At 39.6% G+C, this 13,879-nt stretch overlaps 1 protein-coding gene across 3 annotated transcripts in view; it reads left to right on the top strand.

Annotated features, from left to right (window-relative positions):
- Positions 1–11,672, top strand: part of LOC135466460 (transcription factor IIIB 90 kDa subunit-like) — a 26,013-nt gene extending 14,341 nt beyond the window's left edge. For all 3 annotated transcript variants that reach the window (XM_064743942.1, XM_064743943.1, XM_064743944.1), the window contains 11 exons: positions 18–54; positions 732–852; positions 1,193–1,654; positions 3,614–3,675; positions 4,503–4,584; positions 4,906–4,964; positions 5,706–5,944; positions 6,227–6,266; positions 7,078–7,159; positions 7,914–8,039; positions 10,229–11,672. In XM_064743942.1, the coding sequence (XP_064600012.1) occupies positions 18–54; positions 732–852; positions 1,193–1,654; positions 3,614–3,675; positions 4,503–4,584; positions 4,906–4,964; positions 5,706–5,944; positions 6,227–6,266; positions 7,078–7,159; positions 7,914–8,039; positions 10,229–10,278 (1,360 nt within the window). In that variant the 3' untranslated portion in view covers positions 10,279–11,672. The remainder of the gene's footprint in view (positions 1–17; positions 55–731; positions 853–1,192; positions 1,655–3,613; positions 3,676–4,502; positions 4,585–4,905; positions 4,965–5,705; positions 5,945–6,226; positions 6,267–7,077; positions 7,160–7,913; positions 8,040–10,228) is intronic.
- Positions 11,673–13,879: the final 2,207 nt, after the last annotated feature.

Genomic DNA, 13,879 nt, shown 5'->3' with positions numbered 1-13,879 from the left:
GAAGCTGACCCTCCAGCATTCACCGCTGGCAAGCTCAAGGCTAAACTAGCTCAGGTAAGCTCAAGGCTGGACCAGCAAAGTTAAGCTCCAGACTGAACTAGCTACAGTAAGCTCATACCTATACTAGCTCAGGGATGCTCAAGGCTGAACTAGATCAGGTAAACTCAAGGCTGAACTGGCTGTGGTGAACTCCAGGCCACACCAGCTGAGGTAAGCTCAAGGCTAAGCCAGTTCAAGTAAGCTCATGACTAAGCTAGCTCAGGTGAGCACACCATTGATGAGCTTCTGAGGAAAAATATGCCCCTTGTTAAGTCTTGTGCAACTTTCATTCTGGACGTTGTCAGGTAGCAGGCAAAGGGCACTGGTTTTCTCCAGATTCTGCATATGGACCATAAGTTTCCAGATTCTGCATATGGACCATAAGTTTCAAGATTCTGCATGTCGACCATAAGTTTCCAGATTCTGTATATGGACCATAAGTTTCCAGATTCTACATATAGACCATAAGTTTCCAGATTCTACATATCAACCATAAGTTTTCAGATTCTATATATCGACCATAAATTTCCAGAATCTGCATATCGACCATAAGTTTTCAGATTCTACATATGGCCCATAAGTTTCCAAACTCTACATATTGACCATAAAGCCTGCAACCCCCGAGAACACCATAAAGTCACAACCCCATAATCAGTCAAACAGATAAAAGCTGAAATGCGTTGTTGTTGCAGATGGAGGACAGCAACAAGCTGAATGACTTAACCTCTGAAGTAAGCAGTCTGCAGGATGAGATAGAAAAGACATTAGAGAAGACTCAGAAAAAACCCAAAGGCCCCTGGGCAGCATTTTGTAGTAGGTCTTATTTTTCTCTCCCATCATAAATCAGAAAAGTTTAGTCACATGCTAACTAAAATGTTGTTTCAGTATCACTGCACTGATTGTGTGATCAGATTTATCTCAGGATAAACTGGATGGAGCCTAGTTTGGGTTAGCTCATATACCAGTTGAAAATTCATCTGAAAATTAGTTGACTGTGAAAGCTATTCAACGATAAAAGTTTTGTCCAATAACAGAAGATGTTTGGAGCATTGTGTCCTTAATGCTTCACCCTCATAGACATTACCAGCTCAGAAATATCTATATTAATGTGAGCAGAAATAGTTTATTTTTTCTTTTGTGTGTGTGTTTTCAGAAGAGGGGTCGAATGAGGACATAGTTGAGCAGGTTCTCCCTGTCCTGACAGGGCATGGTTCATTGATTGATATGGCAGCAGTTTCTACTTTAGACATCTTGACTCCACCCCCTACACAGACCACTCCCACATCACAGACCACATCCTCATCACAAGCTACACCATCTTTACAGACCACACACTCATCACAGGCCACACCCACATCACAGGCCACACCCACATCACAGACCACACCCACATCACAGACCACACCCGTTGCCGTGGACAATCTCACATCAAGCACATGTAGCCCTTGTGTGGTTGACGAGAGAGACCCTGAGGTATCAGAACTAGAGGAAACGGAATTGACCAATGTTATATCTAGTTTAGAGCCGGTAGAAGTTGTAGGCCCCGGACCAACAGCTGCCAGCATTGGTATAAAGGAGTGTGTGGAGGAGTGTATGAGAGATGATAACACACAAGGTAATGTTTCAGTTTTAACAAAGGAATGTTGTTGTCTAATGTTAAGGGTGTATCTTATCTTAGGTATCTTACTGTATGTATTGAGCTGAAGTTGTGCACTCATGCAGAGCAGAACATGTGGGAGATTTTCCATCGCTGATGCTCTCTGTGCACCATAAATTACCAAAATCACGACTTCACTGCTGTATATGTTGAGCTGCAGTTTGGCATTCATGTGTCTCCTACAGACAAGCTCTAAGTTTATGCTTTTGCTGATGGGATTCTGTTCTACTTACGTACCCTACAGCAGTCAGCTTTAGCTTGGTTTTAGACTGAATGCAGTAGTAGTTATCATCATCAATGTCATCAGGTTTTTACGTCGTTTTCTCTTGTAATAGTACGACAAACATGCTAACTTGTGCCATTATCATAGACATTATCTACATAAAGTCGAGGCTTACAGATGTCTACTGACACATATCTGACTTTCAGTGAAAATCAAAAGTTCTGTTTTATCTGAGGTTTCCCTTTGACCATCAACTCACTCAAGTCGTTGTATATACGTATCAGAAAGCCTGATGTACATGTACGTCTGCTTGTTATCAAGACGACAGGAGATGTTCAGCGAAGATGAAAAGTGAGACACCGCATTGTGTTGTAATTATGCAGCCTACTATGTAACTTTAGTTTGGTCGTACACATAATTTGTTTATTACTTCGTATTTAGTTTACAGTAAGGTAGTATTTGGATTACTAGGCTGATAATTCACTTTAGAAAATCATATTGTTTACATGTGCGATCCACGAGGGAACGTTGCATTGTGGGAATCTTTGGGCTGCCTCATTTGCATGTTATCTCGTCGGGCGGACACTTAGGAGCAGTGGCAGATTTCCCCATATAATTTTTTAATTGACATTTTTCGGAGAATATAGGCCCAAGGGGTTTAGTTAGGAGTCAAATGCCACACATTTTCATATTTAGCTGAACCAACTCAAAAATTCTTGGGGTTTCCGTGGCTCAGTTGTTTGGCGTAGCATAATGACCCAGGAGCCACTCACCACGGTGGACGCTGCTCATGCTGGTTTCCTCTCGGGCCGTACGTGGGAAGGTCTCAGCTGCCGATGGTTGTGAGTTTCTCCCCTGGCTCTGCCCAGTTTCCTCCCATCATAGTGCTGGTGACGGTCGTATAAGTGAAATACTCTTGAGTACCGTGTAAAATACCAACCAAATAAAATAAATAAATGAATCAAAAATTTTGAAATTTCTCTCCACTGTTTGTCTTTTTAATAATTAGTTATGTTTGTTACTGTGTTTTCCCCACCCAAATACACCTAAACACCTACCATAAATCACCAATAATTTCATGAAATTTTTAAACATCTAATCACCCTTAAGTTTGTGAAAGACATTTGGAATTATTGTGGTTTACAGTGAATTACATATGGTTTTCACTAATTTTACACACAAACTTGGGCTGATGCTACAAAGCCATTTCTGACTTAAGTTACAATTTGAAATATGATCTGAAAGCTTGTTTTGAGGCTTTAAAAATTTAAAATTTTGTCACCCTCATCTTAAGACATCTTAATATTGTCTTATGACAAATGTGTCCAGATTTCAACTTTCAGTACCAAAAACTATGCATTTGTGCAGAGTGTTTTGACTTCAGTCAGAAATGGCTTTTTGGAATCAGCCCCTGGGCATACTGGAACCTAAGCTTTATACATTCTCTGGGGGAAATGAGAAGAACGTGAAATGCCGACTGTCTCCTGAATTTTATACTCTGAAAACTGAGAAAAGTAAACCAAAGTAAAAAGTCTCCGTAACGATACTTCCTTTTTCAAGTAGTAAACATGAGTGCTTCCACAGAGGAAACTGAAGCTGTTTCTTGATAAAGGCCCTTGATTGAAGTGTGATGTTTTCGTGTATTAAGCTTAGTTTTTGCGAGGGTAGCTGACTGTATGGGTGTTTGTGTTCAGTTACAGGGGATGAAGATGGAGAACTGGACCTCACTGGCATTGACGACGCAGAACTGGATGCTGTAAGTTGCTTTGCTAAGTGGCTAGGCTTGCAAAATTGACACGGTGCTTTATTTCCTCACCTGCAACCATCAGGCCCTTGACCAGTGAGGTCACACTTTGTAAAATTGGTGACATAAGTGAATCCTGATTGGCCTACAGGCACTTGCACTTTGCCTCAGATTGGCCTACAGGCACTTGCACTTTGCCTCAGATTGGCCTACAGGCACTTGCACTGCCTCAGATTGGCCTACAGGCACTTGCACTGTGCCTCAGATTGGCTTACAGTCACTTGCACTTTGCCTCAGATTGGCTTACAGGCACTTGCACTTTGCCTCAGATTGGCCTACAGGCACTTGCACTTTGCCTCAGATTGGCCTACAGGCACTTGCACTTTGCCTCAGATTGGCCTACAGGCACATGCACTTTGCCTCAGATTGGCCTACAGGCACTTGCACTGTGCCTCAGATTAGCTTACAGTCACTTGCACTGTGCCTCAGATTGGCTTAGGGGGCACTTGCACTTTGCCTCAGATTGGCCTACAGGCACATGCACTTTGCTTCAGATTGGGCTACAGCCACTCCAGCTGTGCCTTAATTTGGCTCACAGCCACATACACTGTGCATATGATTGGCTCGCACTCTCTTACACTGTGCCTCAGATGTTTCTGCTGTGCATTTATAAGCTGCTGTGCTGAAAGCAATAAACCAATCGAGATTTCTCTTACAACACTGTTTTGAAGTACTTTTGAGTAATGTTGAAAGCTATGTTACATATTTGCCTTAAGCCAGCAAATAAACAAACACAGCAGCTGTGTGCTCCTAACAAAAAATCTTTATTTTAATTTTAGTGGATTCTTGGGGAAGAAGAAGTAGAAGTGAAAACAAAGTTGTGGATGATAGCTAATGCCGATTACCTCCAGGAGCAAAAAGGTGATTAAGTGCAATGCAGTGGATTTGACTGGGATTGAAATGAGTTCAGCCTTTATTCTCGTTAAGATACCTTGTGGAACCAAGAAAATAAGTGCATTACGTGAAAGTATAAGACATGTCTAGATATAACCTTCATATAGACATAAGGTTATTTTTAAAAATAAATGACTTTGAATGAAGACGTTAACTCAGCTAACAAAATGCTAATTACATAATATTACACAAATCAAATCCTTGAATTGTCTTGACTGGTAAGCCGACAAATCGGCCTTTTTAATTTTGTCTATCTTGCATATTCATGTATTTATCTAAACTTTTCAGAGAAAGAGGAGAGGGAAGCCAAGGAGAGAGAGGAAAATGCAAACAAACCTGAAAAGAAGGTATATTTACAAGTGTGGAAAGCTTGTTTCCATTGTATTACCTTCAGGCTAGAATTTGACCCAACCATTATATTTCACCGAAAAGCTTCAACCGTCTCAACGTGCAACCAGTATTTTAAAACATTCTGACAGAACTGTGAAGTGTAGAGAACTTATTTGTACAGTTTTATGAAGCTTGTGCCTTTAATAACATGAACAGATTGTTTTTAGAATCATTTTAATAATAGTTGTATGCATAACTTTCACTAAGTGCTTTAATGGTTGAAAAGGTTGAAGATTTAGAGTATTCAACAATTTTTCACTTATACAAAGGCTCCAAAATACCCAGGGTATACCGCTTTGTCAGGTACATGTACTCTGTCACTTCAACTCCTGCCAAATAAGTCGGAGCAGGATTGGAATCTGCAATCCCGTTGGTCAGGTACTGAACCACTGAAGTGAGAAGAATACCCCCGAATCATTAAAATGAAAAACATTATTGTCATGTCATATTGTCATTTTGAATGTTATGGGTAGGTCAGCTAGCAACAGCAGATAATAATGATTCCCCCCCCCACCCCCCACTGGGAACTCCGGTTTCCTCCCACCATTATGCTGAAATAAGAGTGCAGAGTGAAACTCCAGTCATTTAATTTAATAAATTTTGAGTGTTGTGAATTTGGTTTGGGTCAACGCATAACATCTGTGTTTGAGGATTATTTGCGAGCACAAGGTGTGACGGTGTCCTTCACTCATTCTCAGAAACGGAAGAACAAGAAGAAGCAGCCTATCCAAGCTAACACCGCCAAAGAAGCCATAGAGCAGATGTTACAGCAGAAGAAAATATCCAACAAAATCAACTACGATGTTTTAAAAGATCTCAACAAAACAGACAGCACGCCAGCTGTATCAATGAAACCTCCAGAATCTCCTGTCCCTAGCAGATTAAAGAGGCAGCCAATGACAGCCGACACCAGTGTGATGTTTACAGGCTTATCCAGGTACGATGTACCAATGTGCTGTGAATATCTGTATGTCATATTGAGGACAGTGTGTCAGTAACTTGCCAATAGTTGTAAAGTTTGGTGGACTCACACAAGGGCACTTCAGTTTTTGCCCACCTGCATAAGTGAAAAATTTTTTGAGTGTTTAGCAGTCAAAGAAACTAATATATTTTATCCACAACTTCAGGGGAAATTGATATAATTTCTTAGTATCAAAAATATCAAATCCTGTTTGAAATGTACTTATTAATGTATGTTTTTTTCTTATTTTTTTTTTAGATTCCGAAAGCCCAGTATTAGCATAGACACTCTGTCAGAGGTAGGTTAGCACTGGGATTTTTGTATCAGTTTATAACAAGTGTCCAAGGCTTTTGTGAAGTGTGGACTAAAGTAAACAAGTGTATATTTAATATTGACTAAGATACTAAGTTGTGTACAACCATTGACTGAGGCCAGTTCCTCAAAGCCATTTTTAACTTAAGTCAAAATTTGAAAACTTTGTTCGAGACTGAGTTTTTGTTACTGGAAGTTAAAAATTTTGATACATTTGTATTAAGATAACCTTGATGAGGGGTACAAAATTATGATTTCTCAAACCCAGAAATAAGTTTTGAGATTGTATTTCAAATTTTGACTTAAGTCAGAAATGGCTTTGTGGAATCGGTCTCATTAATATGATATTCTCTCACTATTCTCTCACCGCCCTCACTGCTCGTAGGGCCTTGGTTACAGTATACATTTGGCAATGCTCGTCTGGCCATTAGGCAGTCTGACGTTCTTGAAGGCCACATGGGCCCGTCTTATAAAGCTGTCACAATGCTACGACAAGCGCACTTACCATGGTGACATCTGTCTTAGCTAAATGTTACCGTGGTCTTTACGTCAGGGGTACAGTGCATCCGGCTCATAAGACATGTCCCTGGTCTTCCACTAATATGAATGCATTTCTCTACGTGTGGAAAAGTTCATTAGTGACATGCCAAAGGTCCATGGTTTATCCCAGGCACTTGGATTCGAAATATAAGTGAAAAAATATCATGTATGACGTTTAATCAACAAGAATTAAATAAATAAATAAACGAAGCACCAAAGTGTATGTCAAGCCTTGACATGTAGCACCAATTTTTCAGGAACCTGTCTCCAAAAAAGCCAAAGTGGAAAGTGTGGCTGACCCGGCAGAAGTGGTTGTGGAATCTGGTCCCGTCCAATATGGTAAGTCTTGTACAATGTTGGCATAAACAACAAGAAATATTTATCAAATGAGAACTAAAAACTTTGTAACATAAAGACATGACTGTTTTCATCTATGTCTGCTGGGGGGTGGGGGAGGTGAGGGTAGTGAGGGTAGTGAAGACAAGTGTGGTCCAGTGGACATGAACATAATTGTATGTATATGAATAAAGACCTAAAATTTTGAAATCATCCTCATGTTGAAAACCAGAACTGTTTCCTCATTTTAACATGTTTTCGCACTTATATAGCTGAATTACTGTCAGTATGGTGTTCAACCCTAATCATTCATACATTCAAATCAACTATGGTGTAAAATGGTACAACATCCTTTTCGTTTGATTGTGACTTAATTTGATCGAGACAGTAAGCAATAATATTCAAATATCGCTAGTGAATAAATCAAAGAATTAGGTTTTATTCATTCGTATAAACATCCCAATCAAGAAGTGTCTTTCCGTCATACATACCTTAAATCCTGAAGAAAATCTACCACAGATGTAGTGCATATTTTAGCAAATAGGAGAAATGTTATCTCATATGGTGGCTGAGTTATTTTATTATTTGTCCTAGGTTCATTTGTGTTCTAACCTGAACAATTCATTTAAGTCTTTAATATTTTAAGAATTAAAAAATGTTTTTGCAGAGTAAACCAGTCATGTGTTGTTTTATATGAGTCCAGGAGCTAGCGGCATTAGCTGGCTGTGTATTTGACTGGTTGTATGTGTGTTTGCAGGTGAGCATGCTGAGGAAGAGGGTGAGGAAGTCGAGGAGGAGGGTGAGGAAATTGAGGAGGAGGGTGAGGAGGATTATTACCAGGAAGAGGAGCCAGTCAGCGCAGCACAGCTTCTCGGACACACAGGTCTGTGCACTCTGATCATACCTTCCTAGTATTACCAGCAGCCTTCTGACCTGACATTGTGGCTCAGACTTCTTAATCTGCTATCATACTTGGCCTGTGACTACCTTGGCTAAAATTCTTGCTTGGAACTGGTTTCCCCTGCCTGTGCCCAGCAGTTCATCTGTGTGTTCATTATTCGCTTCCACATGAGATCGCATACTCTTAGCGTTCGTCTGAAATTCGGCCCGCTAGTGTACAGCTTTTCTTGAAATCACTTTTCCCCATCAGTCCCTCCATCTGTTACTTCACTTCCACTCCTTTGCTGAAACTTATTAGACTTGTCACAAATTTGGTCTGTAACTATTTTGGTATACAATTTGACTTGAAATTGTTTTTTAGGGTCATTTTGTCTGTCCATTATTTTGTTTCAACATGATATTTTGGCCGAGATTGGCACCAAATTTGGTACTTGACTACCTTGGCATACAACCTTGGAACTGCCTGTGCACAACAAATGATCAGTCAGTTCATGGGTTCAGTATTTAGTTTCCACATGACATGTTGGCTCAGATTTTTTGGACTGTTTTCAGATTTGATCTGCGACTACATTGTACCTTGGCATCCAGCTTTTCTGGGTATTGGTTTTCCCTGTCATTTCTTCCATCTGTTATTTCATTTCCGCAAAACATCATGGCCCAGTCTTCTTGGATATGTCTTAAGTTTTGTGCTGGTGATTATTTCGGCATGCAGCCTGATTTGAAATTGTTTTTCTAGGTCATTTCATTCACCTGTTATTTTGTTCCACGCAAAATATTGACTAAAACATTTTGGATTGGTCCCAAATTTGAATTGTGGCTAACTTGATGTACATGTGAAATTGGAATTGGGTTGCCTTTGCCCAACCATTTATGTGTCTGTCTGCCTGGTTTCTGCAGGATATATCTGCTGAAAATTTTTGGATTGGTCCTTAAGTTGGTCTGTGACTGCGTATGCATACAACCTAGCTTGGAACTGGTTTCCCTGTCATTTTGTCCATCCATTCACTGACTGTTTCCATGCAATATCTTGGCTCAGACTTTTTGAATGTGTCTCAAAATTGAGAATGGAGCCTTGCTTGGGTTCGGATTTCTATGCCTGTGCCCAACAGTTTGTCTGTGAGTTCGGCTGTTCTGTATTTAGCTTGTGCAAGTTGTTGGGGCTGAAACTCACAAAGGTTGATCACAAATTTAGCCCTGTGGGTACATTGCCATGACGCCTTGCTTGCCTTTGTTCAAGTTAAGCGGAGTTCGTCTGTCCGATATTTGTTTTCTGCAGTCTCTGGATGTGATTTTCTGGATGTGATATATGAACGCCTTTCGTTTCCACAGAACATTAAGGAAGAGACATACTTCTTATACATTTAGTTTGATTCTGAATCTAAAATGTGATGGCCAATCCTTTTGATGTGTTAAAACTACCTGGTTTTTGAAGATTTTCTTATAAATATTTAGGGTGTTCACTGGCTGACTCTGCTAATGTATTGCTCGATGACTGTTGAGACAGTGAGGTTACAGGCTTGAATTCACCTCTTGCTGGTTTTGAGTCAGGAAGCGTCACCTGCCTGGTGACCAGTGTTGGTGTACTCTGGGCATGCTCATCTCCTGATCGCCATTAGAATAAGTTAACACTTATTTTGTAAGGCATTAAACACCAATAATTCAGGCCTCTCATTATAGGGAGAGTAATAAAGGTTAAAACATAGGAAAGCTCCTCTTTAATAAAGCAAGAGGCCTTGGAAAGAAAATATTTAAATAAATACACTGTACATACAGTAAAAAATAATGTGTGCCTGAAATGATAGGCAAAAGACAGCTATGTCCAGAAATACTTGCTTTTTTTTCACATTTGTTTCTAACCAAGAAATTTCTAGGAAGCAATTATTTTCTAAGGTGGGTTTAGGATATTGTAAATATTTTCAATTTTCAGGTTTCTTGTACTGTATGTTACTCTGAGTGCCTGGAAATCCATTAAAACTTACTATAATGATCCTTTTACAGGTTGTTAATGAGAGATTGTATGACAATAAATTTTTTCAAAATGTTTTGTAGACAAATAGGGAAAAATGATGTTTTCATGGTGCAGCAAATCTTCCAAAAACAAAAATTAATTTGGAATTAATTTATGAACAACTGAACAATTCTATCCTTGTTTTTGCTGTTTGTGCCCCACAGGTTACAACGACGATGATGGCGATTATTACGATATAGACGACATAGAATAGCCAGGAGACACCCATGGTACCTTTGCCATATGGGAAAACAAAAGACTGCTTACATCCCCTATGACGATGGCTCTGAGTGTGCTGAGAAGACACTGCCATTGTGAAACAGCTTGCAACATTTAAATCTACGTGATGATCAGGACAGTGTGAAACCGTTTGCAATATCAACTTTTACGTGATCGACAAGACCTTGCCAGTGTGAAATAGTTTGCAGTATTGATATTTACATAGTGGACAAGACATTGTATGTATATACATGGCTGTAGCATTTTCATTAGATGGATGCAGAGTTTTTCAGACCTGGTGAAGAGACAATAGTATATCATCAGATCTGGAAAACTCTGTATTAGCCCAATCCGAAGACATTAGATTGAAGCGGCTCTTCAAGCATATTTTCAACCATTTGATGGCTGAAGCCATCCAGATGTATTTGACGGTGCTGCCATTTTATGTGATGGCAGCAAAAAAAAAAATGAAAACAAGGACAAGTTCTGATTTTTATATTGTAAGCATATGTAGGCCTCTACAACAGCCGACAGACTAATCAGGTGACAAAATTGAACCAATGATAGATTGCTGCTACGTGATTCACAATACAAATCACGGTCAGAAGATTTTGATAGTGCTGTTGAAATATTCAAGTACTTCTTTTGTATATCAGAGTATATTTGACCTCTGTGACTACATATTTAAGAATATGATACATTGGAACATGTTATATTTTTAGAATTACATGTAATTTCTGATGTTCTTTAGTGGATGACCCACCCAAGGTGAAAAAATTCTTTTCCGGAATTGTTTTATATAACTGTTTGAAACCTGTCGATTCCTATTGAATTTGCACTTCATGCACAGCTTCACCATGACAAGTTCAATTGTTGAGCACGGCGTGAAACACCATTCAAATCAATGAATGAGTTAACTGACAAGTTCAAATTCCTGGACCTTTCATACATTTCGGAGAAAATTAGGGCTGTTTTTCGTTCTAACATTTTTTGGAACGATTTCAAAGCAGTTTGCTGTTTTCGAAACATGCACAGCTTCTTCAAGACAGGTTACAGGTTAAGTTCCTCTTTCCAGGTGTTTTGTCTATTGAACCACAGGGGGCATGTATATCGAAGCAATATTAGTTTTTTCACATGTGAATTGTCGCGATTGTGTCTTTTTAGAGTAAACCCTTTTGTGAAAGGCAGCATTTTATCTGAGGACCTTGTCCAAGCTATCATGATATTATACACTCTTACATGTGGACTCCGCCATAAATTGCTCTTACACAAAATATTTATTTGTACAATGATACCGTCATCTTTGTTTTACGGATGTGGTAGCATTGTTGCTTTATTGACCAATATTCCTTGTCGGAGGCTCTTCTGTTGTATTGTACAATTGTAATAAATATGAACATACATACACATAAGTTGTTTTGTTTTTCTCTACCTTGAGCAAATTTATTTAATTGGTGTTTTACGCCGTTCTCAGAATATTTCACTTATACTACAGCGGCCAGCATTATGGTGGGATGGAATCATAGGTGCAGGCAGAGATAGGGCGAACCCCATGACCACCTATAGGTTTCTGGAAGATCTTCTCTTGTAAGACGGGAGAGGAACCCAGCATAAACTGGACTTCAACTCACAGGTTTAGTTCGTGAGAGGCTCAAGAGTCATTGTACAACGCAGACACGCTATCCACTCGGAGGCCCCAGTATATTGAAGTGGGCCCTATATGCGTAAGTACATATAATTGGCAATCAGTTCGTAATAAGCATGAAAATTTTTATGGGCTTCCCTTCTAGAGGTTGACGTAGTAAATTACACAAATAGTAAACTATTATAAAAAGGAACAACTGCTTGGGAAAGCATTGTTTAAAGAGATAGATCAAATTTCATTTCTGTCAGCCGCCCAAAATCAGGTCGTTCAAGTCCAAGCCATTCGAAGCATCAGGTCAAATTTTTCGGTTAAGTGAAATATTATTGACTCTTCTATTGCATAAGATTGAGGTAACCTGGCGGTCCCAGACCTGTGATTTCCGCTTCCAGTAACTTTTTAGCCATTCAAAGACAGGCAAACATTTCTGGGTGTTTTTTTATTTCTTTTTGAAGAAATTTTAGATTCTGTTCAAGAACTATAGGGCATTTTACCAATGTAACTTTTATGAAATTATGAAGCTGTGTATGTATCTTTTGTAACAAAAGCCATCAGAAGATGATCCCAGAAAGTGCTTTGCCGTGTTTTAGGCCTACATTCTTTTGTCCATCACGCTTTGGCATCATGGCATTTACAAGTATGCCTACCACTGAATCACACGATAAAACTCCTGCATATCAGCATAATTCCTAATGTATATCAGCATAATTCCTAATACGTCTCTCAATTTTTCCATGACAATTCCTTCAAAACTTCAAGAGGAATTGCATCTCATTTCATTGGTGTCCAAACGGCGATAGCTTTGAACCGAAAATATCATGTGTGTCAACATGTTGGTAAAAATACAACTGTCCAGACACGCTAACCACTCGGAGGCGACTGAGAGTTAAGGCGTTACATAGACGATGTCTTATGTGTAAAAATGAAACTTGGAAGACCATTAATGGAAAGGAAGTAAAAGGATATCCAAATGTTGTCCACAACATCTGCCAAGTCTCGAGAAAATCTGTTAAAACTAGAGCTACGATGAGAAGTTGAGCTATCAAGATGGAACAGACGGATACAAACGAACGGATGTAGGTGATCTCCATATATCCACAGCAATATATGCAAAACGATTAGGGGTACCTAAAGATAAAGACTTTGTGCAAGCGGGCCCGAACTGTTCGTCAGTGGAATTAACTTTTGTATTTGTTGTTTACTGCCATACTATGAACAAATCTAACTCATACAATGACAGGCAGTATGATGGAAGAAACCGGTGGGCACCAGTACAGCACCGACCTTTGGCAATTTAGTAATGGACTTTCCCTGTGATATCATATAATGGTGAGAGATAACGGGTCTTCAATCATCATTAGACTGCGCGAAAGGTTACACTTCGGTACATGAAATACACATATGAACAAAAATTTGAAACAAAATGAAGAATTTATTATAGCAACTGTAAAAGTGTAAAGGTAAAATTCAATTTTTGAGTAATTAAAGCACGTTGCAATATGAAAAAAATCAACAGACTGGAGAACGGCTATCGATCCGATAAAGAGAGATGTTCAAACAAGGTCTCTACAATGGCGGTTCGACTGGTGACTCGAGGTTTACCATTTAAGTCAGCTTGGAACACTTCCTTCAGTCCTTCCAGTCCTTTAGATTTCACAACCGAGGTCAGATCAGCCTTCGTCAAGCCCGATTCGGCCACCTTCTCCGCCATACCTCTGGATAGAGCTGAAGCGTCAACCAACTCCTGTAAAGATTTCATGTTTCTCTTCTTTTCGTCCAAGGCCAGATAGCTCTTCTCGGCCTGCTCCACGCTGTAGCTATGTTTCAGTAGCATGTGCCGGTGGATGGACTTGTGTCCAATGAGCAACAGTAGAGCGTTGGTGTCCTCTCGGGCATCGTGAGCCTTGAAACGCTTCCCAAGTTCGTCCTTAACTACGGCTTCCAGTTGGTAGCA

Source organism: Liolophura sinensis, chromosome 6 (genome assembly GCF_032854445.1).
Source record: "Liolophura sinensis isolate JHLJ2023 chromosome 6, CUHK_Ljap_v2, whole genome shotgun sequence".
Lineage (NCBI taxonomy): Eukaryota > Metazoa > Mollusca > Polyplacophora > Chitonida > Chitonidae > Liolophura > Liolophura sinensis.
The sequence above is the reverse complement of the archived record's forward strand: the minus strand, read 5'-3'. Positions and strand labels throughout refer to the sequence as shown.